At 49.0% G+C, this 15,658-nt stretch overlaps 1 protein-coding gene across 5 annotated transcripts in view; it reads left to right on the top strand.

The window, feature by feature from the left end:
- The window catches only part of FBXO21 (F-box protein 21), a 47,216-nt gene extending 31,834 nt beyond the window's left edge, over positions 1-15,382 (top strand). For 2 of the 5 annotated variants that reach the window (XM_035017091.1, XM_035017090.1), the window contains 3 exons: positions 637-848; positions 2,367-2,524; positions 11,259-11,453. In XM_035017091.1, coding sequence (XP_034872982.1) covers positions 637-848; positions 2,367-2,524; positions 11,259-11,446 — 558 coding nt within the window. In that variant the 3' untranslated portion in view covers positions 11,447-11,453. Of the gene's footprint in view, positions 1-636; positions 1,047-2,366; positions 2,525-11,258 lie in introns of all 5 variants that reach the window. The other 3 variants (XR_004681423.1, XM_035017088.1, XM_035017089.1) reach the window with 3 other exon arrangements.
- The last annotated feature ends 276 nt before the right edge of the window (positions 15,383-15,658 follow it).

Below are 15,658 nucleotides of genomic sequence, written 5' to 3'. Positions count from 1 at the left end.
GACCTTGGAGTCAGACCGTTCTGCTGCTAGCCACTTAGTCATTTCCATTCCACAGAGACGTCTCTCCTTGCCCACCTGAGTACAGCGTTCCACTGGGAGTTACAGTAATTGAAACGATCAGTACGCTTTCAGAACCTGAGACACCTCTTCAGCTCAGCTGATTTGCATCACTCGGGTGCCTTCTCTGTCGCCCCTTCCACCTTGTGCAACAGAGACTGCTCTGTCACATGTCCCCTTGATCTGGACCAAAGCAGCTTAGCAGTTCTTTTGCCTCTCAGTTGGCCAGTGGCAGTTTAAAATCGTCTCCTTTCTGTGTGTGAAAAACGGAATCCCCACACTGACCGAGAGTGTTAGAACCTTTTAGAGTTCTCTAATCCAGATGTGCCCATGGGTGGCAGGCCTGGCCTCCTTTCCCCATGCTTATTCCAGCATGCCGTGTTTCTGAGTAACTCCCCTGTTGCCGCAGGTTGGACTTGAAGGTCTGGGGCCAGTGCCCAGCCTTAGAAGGGAGACCACCAACTCACAGACATGTGGGCCATCAGCACGGCCCCGCCTTGCCGTCCTTTGCCAGGTTATGTAGGTCTAAATCCTGTGCCGTGAAAAAGAAAAGGCCTAAATGAAAATATTATCTCCTAGTCTTTCTGTCTTGTCTTGAAGGTGCTTGACATCCTCCAGCACATTCAAACCCTAGACCCTGGGCAGCACGGGGCGGTGGGCTATCTGGTGCAGCACACGTTAGAGCACATTGAGCGCAAGAAGGAGGAGGTGGGCGTGGAGGTGAAGCTGCGCTCCCACGAGAAGCACAGAGACGTCTGCTACTCCATTGGGCTCATTATGAAGCATAAGAGGTGAGTGCCTGTGGTGTCTGTCCCCACGCGGCTGCAGAGGATGCGCGGCGTGCCCCCGAGCACGCTTCTCAGGAGCCACCGCGTCCCAGTGTCCACCGCAGAAACCACCGAAGGCCGAACTGCTCTGAACCGGATCTACGCTTTTTGTTGTCGGAAGGGACTCGCTTTCTTAACTGCGAGTCTTCTAACGGACGATCTGTAAGCAGCGAGTTTTTTTCTTCTCATTTCCTCATTGTCCTGGTGCTTCTTTTCATCTGAATCCCCTTGAATCTGAGTTGTGGGTAGGGTTTGCTGGGTTGTCGGGCATGTGCGTGGTCGATTACTCGGCGAAATTAAACTGTCTCCACGGCACCTGTGCTGCATGTCCCACCGGCAGGCCAGGAGCAGGCTAGGAGGGGAGGGTTCCTGATCTCACCGACCTGTGTTCTCGCCAGACCTTTGAGAGTGGACTTACGTGGTAAATGACAAATAGAATTTCATTGTGGTTTTTGTTTGCATTTCCCAGATTGCAATCTGATCATGCACATTGACTAGTAAATGTACAGAAAGAAGCTCCTTCACGTTTCCTTTTAGGAAGCACCTCTTCAAGTATTCTTATTTTTCACCTGAGTCCTTTGTCCTTCTCGTTGGTTCGTAGGCCTGTGTCCTGCCGCTAGTGTCTATATGCATATACGTTGCAAATAACCTTTTCCTAGTTTGGGGCTAGTGTTTTTCATTCTTTTATTGCATTCTTTTTTTTTTTTTTTTCCAACTTCATTATGGAAATGTCAGACCTACATCAGTGGAGATGAGTGTAGTGAACCAAGAGATGCTCCCATAGCCAGCTTCGGCCGTTGTGAGGGTTAGCCTTCGCTGTCCCCCACCCACCCACCTCCCCAGGCCCGTACCAGACATTATTCCCTCTGTGACTGTTGTAGTACGTGTACCTAAACGGTAAAGGCTTGTTCTGTTGTTCCCAAGTACACGTACCATCCTCTTGTCTTATCTAAAGAAAGACAAACAATTCCTTCGTCTCGTCACATCAATCTTGTCAGAGTTCCTGTTGCCCCGGTTGCCCTATATGTTTTTTAACAGTCTGCTTGGATCTGGCTCCTGTAATACTATTAAATTGATTGAGTACTCTTTGCCTTTAGGGGCTGAATTTTTCATACCTGGTTTAAGGAATCTTAAACCTGTCCTATGTCATGAAGCTATCTTTTATATCTAGGCCTTTGTCCCACTAATATTGTGCATTGCTCTCAGGCCTGAGTCTTGATACCCTCCATTTGGATAACCAGTTGTCCCATGACAGTTGGTTGAAGTTTATTCTTTTCCAACTGAGGTATGCTATGTTGATAATAAGAGGGGTTTATAAAGGGGGCTAAGAGTGTCCTGAAAAATGCTTAAAAAATGCTTAGTAAACGCGGTTAAGTTTCTAAGGACATGAGCTTAAGAGAACCAAGCCATTATTTATATATCCCATAGTCGCCATGACAGGGTCCCAGGGAACTGATTTGCCATTGCTCTTATGTTAATTAGGTATGGCTATAACTGTGTGATCTATGGTTGGGACCCCACCTGCATGATGGGACACGAGTGGATCCGAAACATGAACGTCCACAGCCTGCCTCATGGCCATCATCAGCCTTTCTATAATGTTCTGGTGGAGGATGGCTCTTGTAGATATGCAGCCCAAGGTAAGTAGCTAGTTCTGTGTGTACCTGTAATGACACGCAGGTGCATCTTAAGCACACATTTGAGCACCCTGCTATTGTGGGCAAGCCATCAGTGTTATTTAGAGATGACAGTTGTTCCATGGCCAGCCTCATCAGGGCTGATACTCTGCTAACCGTGGATAGGTATGCCCTAGTGTGGCCATGCCATGGGTTAAATAGTCACTGCCCCCAGATTCTCCCCCCCATCACCACCATACCCAGGACCCTGTTCCAGTGCTGTTGCCAACCTCTGTTCTGATTGGTCATTACCTTTGCCAGTCAAATTCCCAAAAGTCTTGCTTGCCAGGCCTTGCAGTTGGCTCCCTCCAGGCAAAGAGGGCCAGCCTGTGCCCTGCCCCTACGGCCCGTCGGAACTGGAGGGCAATGAGTGGACACTGTTGGGGGACACGAGACTGGCATCCAGCTGTGCTCCCCTGGAGAAGCCCTCAAGTGGCCATGATGGGAACTGCAGTCCACAGCACTGGCTCAGAGCTCCTGGTGGTCAGCAGGTGCTTGGTGGTGTTTGGGGCCACTGCCAGCCCTGATAGGCGCTAGCCCAGGGCACTCCCGAGGTGGGGACAGATGGGGCTGCGGAGGCAGGTTAGAGACATATGCCTCCAGTGTGGGTCTCCCTTTTCTTTTTTCCTCTATTTGTTTGTTTGTTTTAAAGATTTTATTTATTTGACAGAGACACAGAGCGGGAACACAAGCAGGGGGAGTGGGAGAGGGAGAAGCAGGCTTCCTGCTGAGCAGGGAGCCCGATGCGGGGCTCGATCCCAGGACCCCGGGATCATGACCTGAGCCTTCGAAGGCAGACACTTAACAACTGAGCCACCCAGGCGCCCCTGTTTCTCCATTTAATGGGATGAATTTCTTGCATGGCTACCCGTCAAGTCATTCACAGCTTTCATTTTATTAATAAAAGTGAACACAAATTGAGGGCACCCAGCTGGCTCAGTTGGAAGAGTTAATCTCAGGTCATAAGTTCAAGCCCAACGTTGGGTGTAGAGATTACTTAAAAAAAAAACCAAACTTAAAAAGAAAAAGGACATGAATGCTAACATAGTGCTGCTCTGTGACAGGCAGTGTCTTAATGTGTATTAACTGCATTTGAGAACGACACTTAACCATCCTCATCGTCGTACTCATGTGTGAGGAAACAGGCATGTGGGCTCATTCACACTTCACTTAACAGAGTATGACTTGGAAGCTGGGACCCTGGCAGAGGGAGCACACCTTTCTGTGTCTGACCTCAAACAGCAGGTTTGACCTGCGTCCGTATTGTATTGGTAAAGGCAGTAACAGAAATACTGGATGTGTAAAAATCTCAGAAGTATCAGAAGACTAGAAAGTTTCCTATTCATGTCAATTCTCCAGAAGCTGAGAGAGTTGTATACAGAATCAAGAGAAAGTCTGTTCACTGAGGCTGCAGGTCACTTCACTTCCATCAATATAATGGGGCAGTTGTAGAAGAGGGTCTGTGTGTGCCCATGAGAAGGGGCCAACACGGATTTTATCTGACTTTTGAAGTTGTGCCATAAAAAAAAAAAAATCACATGGGGCGCCTGGGTGGCTCAGTCGGTTGAGTGTCCCCCTCTTGGCTTCGGCTCAGGTCATGATCTCAGGGTCATGAGATCGAGCCCCATGTCAGGCTCCTTGCTCATCGTGGAGGCAGCTTGGGATTTTCTCTCCCTCTCCCACTGTCCCTCCCTCCACTCAATTGTGCTCTCTCAAATTAAAAAACAAAACAAAAAACCCCATCATACTAACAATGTCTAAAAACCAACAAACCGTTTAAAAATTATCGAATGACTTAGTGGACTCTTTGCACCCCCGTTGATCATTTGGTAAGCATTTCTCATCATAGGTCCTAGAGCATATCCCAAGAACAAAGGGGACTGTCCCTTCCTCAGCACTGCACTCCAGTGTCCATGGCTCCGCCATGTGTGTGCATTTTTTGCCCTTTGTGAGGGTTGATATTAAGACGTCCAGTTTTGAGTTTCTAGAAACATTTATATTAACTTTAAAATGGGCTTTTCAGAGTCGATAAAACTGGGTATTTGCTTTTAGGTGTTCTGAATTTGGTGTCTGTTAAAGATTCAGCAGTTCATCTCTAACAGATCTAAGGAAACATGCACTGTAAAGTGTAGAGTTATGACATAGTAATGACTTTGTAAAAAAAAATATACTACACTTAATACCTGATTGTAGTTTTACATTCTAAAACTGAGGCTGAGCTAAGTGATTGTGGGTAATATTAGCAAGTTGCCTTTTTTAGTTTTAAATTCTGAGACTTTCAGAAAATCTTTGACATGGGCAACTGGCATTCCCCTACGAAAGCTGTCCATCTTCTGCCAGGGGTCCCTGTCGGCCCAGTGTCTCAGTTTCCCGGGTGTCTTCTGCATGCCGGCTCGGTGCTGTATCACGGGTCTGGGGAGGGCCCTGGCCCTGTGCTTCAGAGGGCTCAAGGGTTCTTGCGGCACCATCTCTGACTTCTCTGTCCTTCCCCCTCTTCCTTGGTCCAGTTAGTCCACAGCTGACACCAATTCCATCTCCTGAATGTCTGCCTCTCGTGTTTCCATCCACTAACGGCCATTCCTGGCGCCTCTTCCTCCAGGGCCACAGGTATTCCTTGCCTGCACTGTGCCATCTTTCTCACTGGCATCCGCCAGACTCCCCTGCAGGGCCCAGAGGTGACCTGGAGCCTTCCTCACAGCCTCATCTCTGTTCCCACTGCCGTCATACTCCAGCCCAGCAAACTTTGTTGTTCCGGGAGACCGTTCTTCTCATGGGTCCTCACACAGGTGGTTGTCCCTTACGGACAGGCTCTCTCCCCCCACCCCACCCCTCACCCCGCCACTCTCCCACAGGGCTCAGATTGGTCATCTGTCCCTGCTCTGAGCTCCCCGACACCCCACCCCTTCTGAGTCCTCACACCTTTGGGGGAGTTGCAGTGTTTCCCATCGAACCATCTGGCTCACAGTCCAGTAAGCTCCGTGAATGCAGAGCCAGAGCCCAGTCTGCCTGTCTGGTGATGAGTCCCAGCAGATGTTCACATCTCTCTGACAGACAAGCTTACAAACAGAGTGCATGTAAAAATGAGATGAGTTATTAATAAGATGCTAGCTTTTTTTTACAACTTTGGATTAAGAGCATTTTTCAAATATGCTTAAAATATAGTTAAAACATTGAATACCCCATATACCTTCCATTAGATTAAACAGCTAGCATTGGGCACCTGGGTGGCTTAGTCGTTAAGTGTCTGCCTTCGGCTCAGGTCATGATCCCAGGGTCCTGGGATCGAGCCCCGCATCGGGCTCCCGGTTCCGCAGGAAGCCTGCTTCTCCCTCTCCCACTCCCCCTGCTTGTGTTCCCTCTCTCTCTCTCTGTGTCTCTCTGTCAAATAAATAAATAAAATCTTTAAAAATAAAAAATAAAAAAAATAAACAGCTAGCATTTACCATATTTTTTTATCTGTACATAGAGATTTCAGGTTTTTGCCGAACCGTTTGAGACTGTTGCAGACATCAGGACTTAAATGCGGAATCATGTATCTTCAAAGAATAAGACACTTCCCTGCATTACTGTGGTTCCATCACCACACGTAGCGAGTAACAGTGATCTCCTGTCTCATAGTGGGTCGGTGGTTACATTCCCAGTTGTCACAGCATAACTTTGATAGCTGTAGGTTTGTTTTCACATCATGATCCAGGCAGGACTCACACAAGTGATTGTGTATCTAAAGACATAGTCCTCTTAGTAAAACCAGTTAGTTCCTTATTCCTCACCTTGTTTTCTTCCTTTTTTGTGACTTTCACTTTTCGAAATGTCCAGGCCGGTTGTCTTGTAAATTGCCTAACATTCTGGATCTGTCTCGCTGTTTCCTTACCTGTATTGTCTGTAAACTGGAAGCTGATCAGGTCTGAGGCTGGAATAGATCAGGTTAATATTTTGGGCTAGAATGCTTCTTGTCAGATGCATGTGTGTCCCAGGCATTTTCTCCAGAGCCCCTGGTGATGTCCCACTGTTGGTAGGTGAAGTTTGGTCAGTTGGCTAAGATCCGTGTAAGGGACAGTTTTCCTGTTGCAACTAACACTGTGACATCCTGTGAATATCCTGTTCCCTGATAACCCTGATCCCTCATTTTGTTTTAGCACCTGTTGAATCTCCTTGCCCAAATTATTATATGAGAGTTGCAGAATGGTGATTTTCTACTGCTGTTGTTCTCCCTGCTTCTGTAAACAAGAGCTTTCCTGCCCGCCTCCCCCTCTCCCTCCGCACTTATCCCTCTCTGTCTCTCTCACTTCTACCCCCTCTCCTCCCATAAATGCCTGGATTTTTATTTAATCAGTGTGTTAAAATCATTAGGGACAATTTATGCTCAGATTAACCCATGTTTAGCCAGTGGGAAACCTTGAGAGGCTAAATTTAAATTTAAAAAACACTGTGGGGGGGGAGGCGCCTGGGTGGCTTAGTTGGTTAAGCAACTGCCTTCAGCTCAGGTCACGATCCCGGAGTCCTGGGGATCGAGCCCCACATCGGGCTCCCGGCTCAGCGGGGAGCCTGCTGCTCCCTCTGACCCTCTCCCCTCTCACGCTGTTTCTCTCTCGCTTGCTCTCTAATAAATAAATAAATAAAATCTTTAAAAAATAAAAAAAAACACTGGGGTGCCTGGTCGGCTCAGTTGGTAATGCAACTCTTGATCTCGGGGTCCTGAGTTCGAGTCGCATGTCAGGTGTAGAGATTACTTAAAAATAAAATGTTAAAAAAAAACCTTAAATATGTTTTTGAACATTTCTGGGTTAATTTATTTGCATCAGGTTATTTTGTTTCTAAATCTTTTCTTGATTTAAATTTTCAGCCTATGGCTCAGGTAATCCTTATTAACTTGGGTGGAGCCCACTGATGAATGCTTCCCTAATTATAAGCTCTCCACAGAGAGTTGAAGAGTGAATTATAAGCCACCTGTGTGCGTGACATCCTCAAATAGTTTTAGTCTGCATAATTAAGAGAATTTTTCTCTCAGTATGTTAGACTATACCTAAATCCAAGTGGGGTGATAGACAGCATCTTGCATGTGTTTAGCTTTTGTTCCCACTAGGGGGCATGCTTTAGTACTTTCTGGACACCAGGGAGGAGCAGTACCTCCTATCTCAGCTTCCCTCTGTACTTCTTAGATACTGCAGAAAGTGAACAGATGATCTGAATCGAAGTCAGCTGCCCATATTGGAAGGTCAGGAATTCACTGCAATGTGAAAATCCAGTTCTTACAGGTGTCTGGTATAGAATGAGCAAGCGCCTCAGAGGATGCTTGGTCCATGCTACGTCTCACCAGGCGTCAGCTCCCCTTCCCGTCATTTGTCTTACACTTTGGAACAAGTTTCCACCCACAAGCAGTCCGTGGCAATCTCCACGTGCTGGCGAGTGTGTGAGGAGGCCCCATGTGAGGGTGGAATACACATTTTCAGCCATTACAGAGGAGGGGTAGGGCTGTTTGTTTTAAGCTGTGAATATCTCAAGTGCTCATTCTGCTGTGTCCCAGCAGTCCCACCCCTGGGTCCCTCCACTGGAGACACACCCACACGGGTGTCTGTTCTTGTTACAATAGGACAAAGGTGTCATTCAGGAAGACTCCCCTGCTAAACTGGGGTCTGTCCAAACTGTGGCATGCTAAGCTGCAGTTAAACCAGTTGCAGGTAAATGTTTAGAGTATGCTTCCTATAAACACACCTAAAACAATACCAAATTCTTTTTATATGTAGTTATTTTTAGCTACTTCTATTTGTGTTCACAGAAGAAGGGCTAGAAGGATACACTCACAGTGGGTGGTTTCCTCTCGGGAGGGGAGGACTACGTGGTATTGCCATAGTTTTATAGAACTATATTTATGTATCTGAGTGGGTGAATTTTTTTTTTTTCTAAGTAGGCTCCATGCCCAATGTGGGGCTTGAACTCATGACCCTGAGATTGAGTTGCATGCTCTACCAGCTGAGCCAGCCAGCTGCCCCTGAGTAGCTGAATATTTAAAATAAAATAAGCAGACATATTTCTGTAAAAATGTCAAGGAGATTGGGAAAGACTTAAGATTTTTCCAGGACTTTTAAGTAGGCCCTGTTTGATATTTTATTCACTTGTTTTATATTGCTTAGATTTTTCATTCCTCCTCAGGTAAATTTTTTTTTAACTTTATTTAGTGGATTTCCCTCTCTTAATGCATAGTTGCCATCTTCATTATTTTTTCTCCTCAGAAATGTTTATATCAGGGCGCCTGGGTGGCTCAGTCAATTTAAGCATCCAACTCTTGATTTCATGATCCCAGGGTCCTGGGATTGAGCTCCTACTTAATACACAGAAAAACGGGGAAGGAGAAACAATGCTAAAACACATGTCTGAATTCTTTCGAGTGGTTGCTGTCAGCATGTTGGTCTAGACAGTTCTCTGTGGGGGGGACCGTCCTGTGCATTTCTTTAGCAGTGGCCCTGGCCTCCTCCCACCAGATGTCAGTGGCAGCCCTGTGGTGACGGCCAGATCTGCCAGGGGCAAAATCGCTCTTAACAAATAGGCAACAGAGCCATTGTTCTGAATTACCGATTTGAATTCTTTTTAAATATTTCCATCCTGCCTGCTAATGACAGGTAATGATGGTTCCTCCAAAGCAAGAGGGCTTTTTTGCCTCTTGGTGGTACCTCCAGAGTCTTGATGCCGTCCCCCCATACTCGCGTTCCTCTGCAGGGGACCCTGAGGCCCTCGGTCGCTGCCCTGGCTGAGGCGCCGGGCCGTGGTTCACCCCGTAGGCCTGCCCAACGAGGGTCCACCTGCAGCGCTGCCTTCGGGAGGAAGGGGTACCAGGGGCAGATGCAGGAAGGCACGTGCTCTCAGCAGTGGCATTTGTAAACATCTGTTAGAAACCTGTAGCACCTAAAGAAGATAAGTACTCTACAGACATCTCCTTAACGGTGGCTATCAGGGTTTGCAGACTACTCGGTCTCCCTCTTGAAGAACCTCGGGCTCCTGTGTCAGCCAGAGCGTTCCCTGCCGGGGCCGCTGTGCGCCCTCGAGGCAGGCCCCAGTTCTGCGTCCCTGCCCCCCTGCCCCTGCACTGTGGTGTGTCTCCTACTCTGACGCCCTCAGCTCTGGACCTGGGCTGTCGGGGTTCGAGTCCCAGATGGCTCCTGGGCCAGGGCTTTCGGTCCGTGTCGCAGTTCACTCAGCTGCAGACGGGAGTGGCGTCGGGGGCCCCCCGGCAAACTCCGCGGGCAGTCCGTAGCTGTGCTGCGGCGGAGCGGCCCCGGTGCGTGGCCTCCAGGCTCGTGTCCAGCAGTGCGGCGTGTTCCTGCCCCTTCCCTCGCAGCACGTGGGAAATGGGGCTCTCCTCTTGCTGGCGGCCTCGTCTTCTGAGGAGTGGATGTGCCGTTGTGAGCGCAGTGAACTGCATTGCGCAGTCCGGCCGCTCTTAACGCGCGCGCTCCTAAGTGAGGGTTCGGTGGCCGCGCAGCGTTCATCCCTGCGCCTGGTTTGTACGCGTCTTCTCAGGAGCACCCGGTGTACCTGAGCGTGTTCTACGAACTGCAGTCTGTTAGCACAGAATGTCTTCAAATCCCTTCCCGTCTTGCGGTAAAAAAAAAGAAAGCTACAGATTGAATCCTGCAACTCCTTCCCCCCTCCCAATGCCAGGTCAAGTCAGTGCTTCCGAAAGATGCTCCTGGGGAGGCTGGGGACGCACGGCCTCTGGGTGGAGGGGTCTGAGCGCCCTGAATGGGCATGTCAGGATGTTCAGCCAAGTGTCGAGGGCTGCACTGCGTGCGTTAGACTCGCTTGAATTAATCCGAGTGCAGGGCTGTGCAGGGTGTGGTTCCCGTGGTCCCCGGTCAGAGTGGGAGGGTCCGCCCGGCCCCGCGCCTCCTGGTGCCAGGTTGTGGGGGGCACGGCCCGGCGTCTCCTGGGCGTGGGGGGCGAAAAACACCATCCTTCCATTGGGCTTGAGGGGAGCCGTCTTTCAAAGTGTTTGGAGGGGGGGCAGTGATGTGAAGGATTTCAGCCTTTTAAATACCTTGCCTGTATTGTCATCTGTTTGTTTTAATCATTCTGTTTTAAAGGAGTCTTTCTGTTTCTCTGGTGGCAGAGTGGCTAGCAGGGGGAGGAGGTGGCATGGTTTCCTGGGAGACCGGACGACCAGTGATAACCCACATCCGCACATGTTGGAGGTGCGAGCCGCTCGTCGGCTCCTCCCACGGGCTCCCGAGGAAGCCCGCGGCCAGTATTGGAGGGAGCTGGGGGAGGAGTGCGGTCTGTGTGGGAGCACCCCCGTCAGCAGACAAGACGGATGGCAGGTGCGAGACTTGGAGCCATGCGGTGTGGGGGCTTCCCAGGCGCAGCCTCTGGCAGATGATGGGCAGGCGCCCTGGTCCCATAGGCTTGGCTGTCGGTGCCGTCAAGTCAGGGGAACGTGATGAGTCCGTAGTTTGCCAGCCCCCCCTCCCGGACCTCTTGCTCAGAGAATAGGAGACCATTCTGTTCAGTGTGGAGCTGGGGGGCCCCTCCGTCCGTCCCCCAGCGTCCCCCACTGCCACTGTCCTGTTACCTCCTCCAGACTCCATGAACATGTTTCTCCTTTCCCTCCATGTCAAAAATGCCACACGAAAGGGCTGAGAGATAGGAAGATACCGCAGAAATGTCCGTTTTAACGGCAGTTGTCCATGTGCCTCTTTACCAACAGAAAACTTGGAATATAATGTGGAGCCACAGGAAATCTCGCACCCTGATGTCGGACGCTATTTCTCAGAGTTTACCGGCACGCACTACATCCCGAACGCAGAGCTAGAGATCCGGTATCCAGAGGATCTGGAGTCTGTGTATGAAACGGTGCAGAATATTTACAGTGCAAAGAAGGAGGACGTAGAGTAACGTCTGGTAGAGGACACTGCACCTTTGCCGCTGCCGCTGTCCTCCAGGAGAACAGGATTCCGGAAGAAGACGTCTCCACGGATCCCTCTGGATTCACACCACCAGGAAAGCCACTTAACCAGTAATGCTGGTTGCCTCCTACCAAGTTTAAATAACATGTGCTCTCCTCCAGCTGCAAAGACAATGTTGCTCTCCGCCTACACTAGTGAATTCATTTGACGGCACTGTGTCCAGTGGCATGGCTTGTGTGCTTGTCCCGTGGTGACAGTTCGTGACATTCTGTCTTCATGAGGTCTCACAGTCGACACTCTTAGAGTCATTCTTCCTGCTCACTTCCGTACGTCTGTCTCCACCTGTCTCAGAACATTTCATTTGCCAGACAGAGGGGGGTCCCGTGTTGGCAATAACTTCTTTCTGATTTCTCTGCGGAACACGTGCAGTCCTGAGTCGGGGCTGCTTGTTTACCCTCAACTGAGTTGCTTATTCAGAGGGGGAGGCTGTGAGTGATGGTGGCAGCATCTGAGAGCTGGGGACATTAACAGACTAACAGTAATCAGAATCCTGCGCATTTATTTTTTCTAATATTTGGAACAGATTTCAGGCGTTTTATCTTCTCTATTTGAATTGGGAGAGTAACATAGCTTTTCCTTCGTGTTCCTCTCAGATTTACGCTCATCTCTCTGCGAATCCTTAGTTTTCTGTTTCATTACATAAAATCTTTTGAGAAAGTGCATCATAATGGCCTTTATGGATGGATTTTCCCACATTCATCTACTATTCCTCCCTTTAACATAACTACTTTCTTTTTCTTTTAATTTTAAAAATTGTTCCAGTATCATGAATAGATCTTAAGTCAGTGACGGGGTCTCTTTATAGTAGGAAGTATAATCTGGTGTTAAAATGTTTGCTTTTAGAAACCATACACAGTGGTCTCCAAAGACCTGAAAAGAAGGTTTCACTTTTGTAATCGGAAAAAAGAAATAATGAACCTTATACGTTTTTTAAAGAGGAAAGAGGAGGTTCTATGCCCCCTGTCATCCCTTAGAATCACTCTAAGGCCCTTTTGAGTGTGGTGGGGTGGAAACAAGGAGAACGTCTTTAATTTGAAGAGTGTTCGATCAGTGGGGAAGGAGGCGGGGGGTCCTGCTTTCTCGAAGCGCTGCTGTCTTGCAGATACCCCTGGCTTCTGCCCTGTGCCCTTAGTCCCGGAGCGTGAGGGCACCGGGTCCTTGCGCGGCTCCGGGCGCCTGCCGCTCTCCACCTGCCTGTTCTCAAGCGAGCTAGCTAATTCGTAGTTAACCAGTAGAAGCTAACTCCTGGAGTTAGGACCTAGTTACTTTACTCGGAGCCGAAAAGAACCCAGTTGCTCTGGTGAGTGAGGCTTCGGGGGCTGTGATCTGGCCCTGCCTCGCCGCCCTCCTGTGCATTTGCATGCTGTTTCCCACGCCGTGTTTGAGGACTGCCTCTCGTTTAGCCCGTGGAAGCCCTGGGATGGCTGAGGTTTGGGGAAGCCAGCTGAGACCACTTAGTAGTAGTACCTGGCGGCTGGTAAGCAGTTGTAGAGACGAGGGTCTGGCGGGCCGGCTCCTGCCAGCCTGAGTTAGCCTCGCCAGTGTCCACGTCCCTCGTCAGTCCGATCCAGAGCCTGATGGGTTAGATTTGCCTGGGAAATGTGACCACTCACAGCACCCAGCCTGCTGAGGCTGGGGGTCTTACACTACTCTCGTTTAAAGGTGAGAACTAGTTTAATCCGGAGGTAATACTAACCAGACGCGTTACTAAGAAACTGTGGAGCATGCTGAGTTACAATTGATTTCCTTTTTTTCTTAGAGTAACATCAAAGCCAAGAAGGATGGTTTTACCTTTACTGACCCAATGTAAATATGTATCTAGACCGTTTTTAAACGTGTTGCTTCATTTGGCTCCAGGAAGCCTCTGTCACCTGTGTCAGTTGGTATTTGGGCACTTTATATTTTTCTAAAAACGTGTTTTGGATCTCCTGTACTCTAATAAATCATAAGTTTCTTTTTAAAACTTTTTCCAAAAGTTTCTCCATTTTAAAAAGCCCTGTTACAACAAAGTAGGACTTTCACGATGTTAAAGTATTAAGTATTTGGATATAGTAACTTCTTTCCTCTTCAAATGAATGCCAAGATTTTTTTGTATAATGATTAATAAATGGAACTTACCCAGAGAAACCACACAAGTGGCCTGCCCGGTTTCGTTTCGGAACAGAAAACCCGGCCTTGACAACGGCAGAGTGTCCCTGGCTTCTCTTCTGATCCAAACATGCAAACACTTGCTCTACTGAATTTTTCCTAACGTTGGTGAGCGCACTGGGTACCTTTATTCCGTGGGCTCCTTGCCAAACATCAGTTCTGTAAGCCGGCTGGGAAGGTCGAGGGCACCTGGTTGTCACGCGAACGTTGCGGCTTGTCACCGATGTTACGGTCCGTGTTGTGAAATGGGAAGGGCAGGCACTTCGGGAAATGCAGGTTCTCGGTGCGCCGTTAACATTGATGTGATAGCTGCATGATGTGCCGCACGTCCACAGCGCCCCGCGGGGCGCCCGTTCTCTGGGGGATGCCCCTGCGTGCTGTGCACAGAGGGCCGGGCACGGGCCAGTCCCCAGCGTCCTGTGCTGCAGTGGGTCTCACACCTCGAACGTACTGTTGTGCATTGTGACTTCATGAGGGAGAATGTAGTGTGCCGTGTCTTCCCTACTTCTCAGACCCTAGAACTTTCCTCCCCAACACACACACACACACACAGCAGCCTTGAGGTGCAGTGTTTGCAGACGAATTTGGGAAACATTGTGTCATCAGTTATGTCCAAAACTAGTCTCCGTTCGCCTCGGACTAGTTTGGCCAAGCGTCTCGTTTGAAAACTTCCATCTAATCGGATTTTGAAAGGCTGGCTTCGTGTTGTCTCTGCCAGAACCTCATGACAGATCTCATTATAAGTGCATTTACACAGCAAAATTGTTTTATCGTGAAAACCAGCATTGATACCGTTGCTAAATCAGTTTTACATTTTCTGATATCTACTTAAAGTCTTGTCCTAATTTTTAAATGTCTCAGTCTTTCTTAACATGTTGAGTCAAGCGTTCATGTTCTAGGCTTTCTTCTACCATCAGAAGGGGAAATGCTGTTTCCCTTACTCCATATTCCAAGTAAATAAAACTGGATTACCAGCAGCTTTTTAATTTAGAAGTATCCTGTGGCCATAATAATCAAGATGTAGCTCTTCCGTGTTTCTGGGTTTTTTTGGAGGAAAGGAGAGAATGTTCACCTAGACGAAATGCAGAATTTGGCTATGTGACGGTTCATTTCTGGAGATGTCAACAGTTGGTATTGCATGTGTTCTTTTGTCTTGCAAGCTTCCTTTGAGCCAGCCCTGGCCTAAACTAGAATCTTCACAGCAACCCTCTAAAGCAGGGCCAGGTAGTCAACACTTTTGCGGGCCTCGTAAGGTCACATGTTCTTTGTTTTCAAGAACGTAGAAGACCTTCTCAGCTCGAGGGCTGTAAAGAAACAGGCCATGGGCTGGGTCTGGCCCGTGGGCCACAGTTTGCCGACCCCTGCCAAGGTGTAGGCCCGCCAGCATCCCCCCGTCCAGCCGGGCAGGCGGGAGTGCACAGCTGGTGGGACGCCCAGGTATCCGACCTCCGAGCTCCAGCTCTCGACAACCACACTACCGCCAACTTTAGCAACTACCTCGCACTGGTTTGATCTCTTGCCTCGCAGCCACTTTAACTTCTAAATGTTTCGGTTCTGACAACTTAGAATCTTGAGAGGAAAGGACGTTCCTTCGGTGAATAAAATTCTGTGCAATTATAGAATAAATGTCTTATGGCCATTTAGCGATGATTGTATTAGGGTGATGCTAGTTCTGTAATAAATAGACCCAGAAATGTCCTGTGGCTCAAACACAAAAGAACTTTCTTGCTCACTACCATGGGGCAGGGGAATGGGTTGGCGGGGGGGAGGGGGGCTTTCCGTCTGTCTCCGGGACGCTTTGTGGCCCTGAAGGGGAGTGAGCAGGAGGGGACACGTCTGGGAGGGTTTGATGCGCAGAGGCTGGGGGGGGTGGCCCTTGGCACTGCCAATCACATTTCGCAAAGGAGGCTGGGAACGAAGACACGGAAACACGTGGCCAGTCCACTCTGGGTGTGTTCTCCCCACAGTGGGACGTGCCCCCTCCCCAGGGAGA

The sequence above is a fragment of the Mirounga leonina genome, unplaced genomic scaffold, assembly GCF_011800145.1.
Source record: "Mirounga leonina isolate KUSES-001 unplaced genomic scaffold, KU_Mleo_1.0 Mir_171, whole genome shotgun sequence".
Taxonomy (NCBI): Eukaryota; Metazoa; Chordata; class Mammalia; order Carnivora; family Phocidae; genus Mirounga; species Mirounga leonina.
This window is presented reverse-complemented; position numbering and strand designations above follow the sequence as displayed.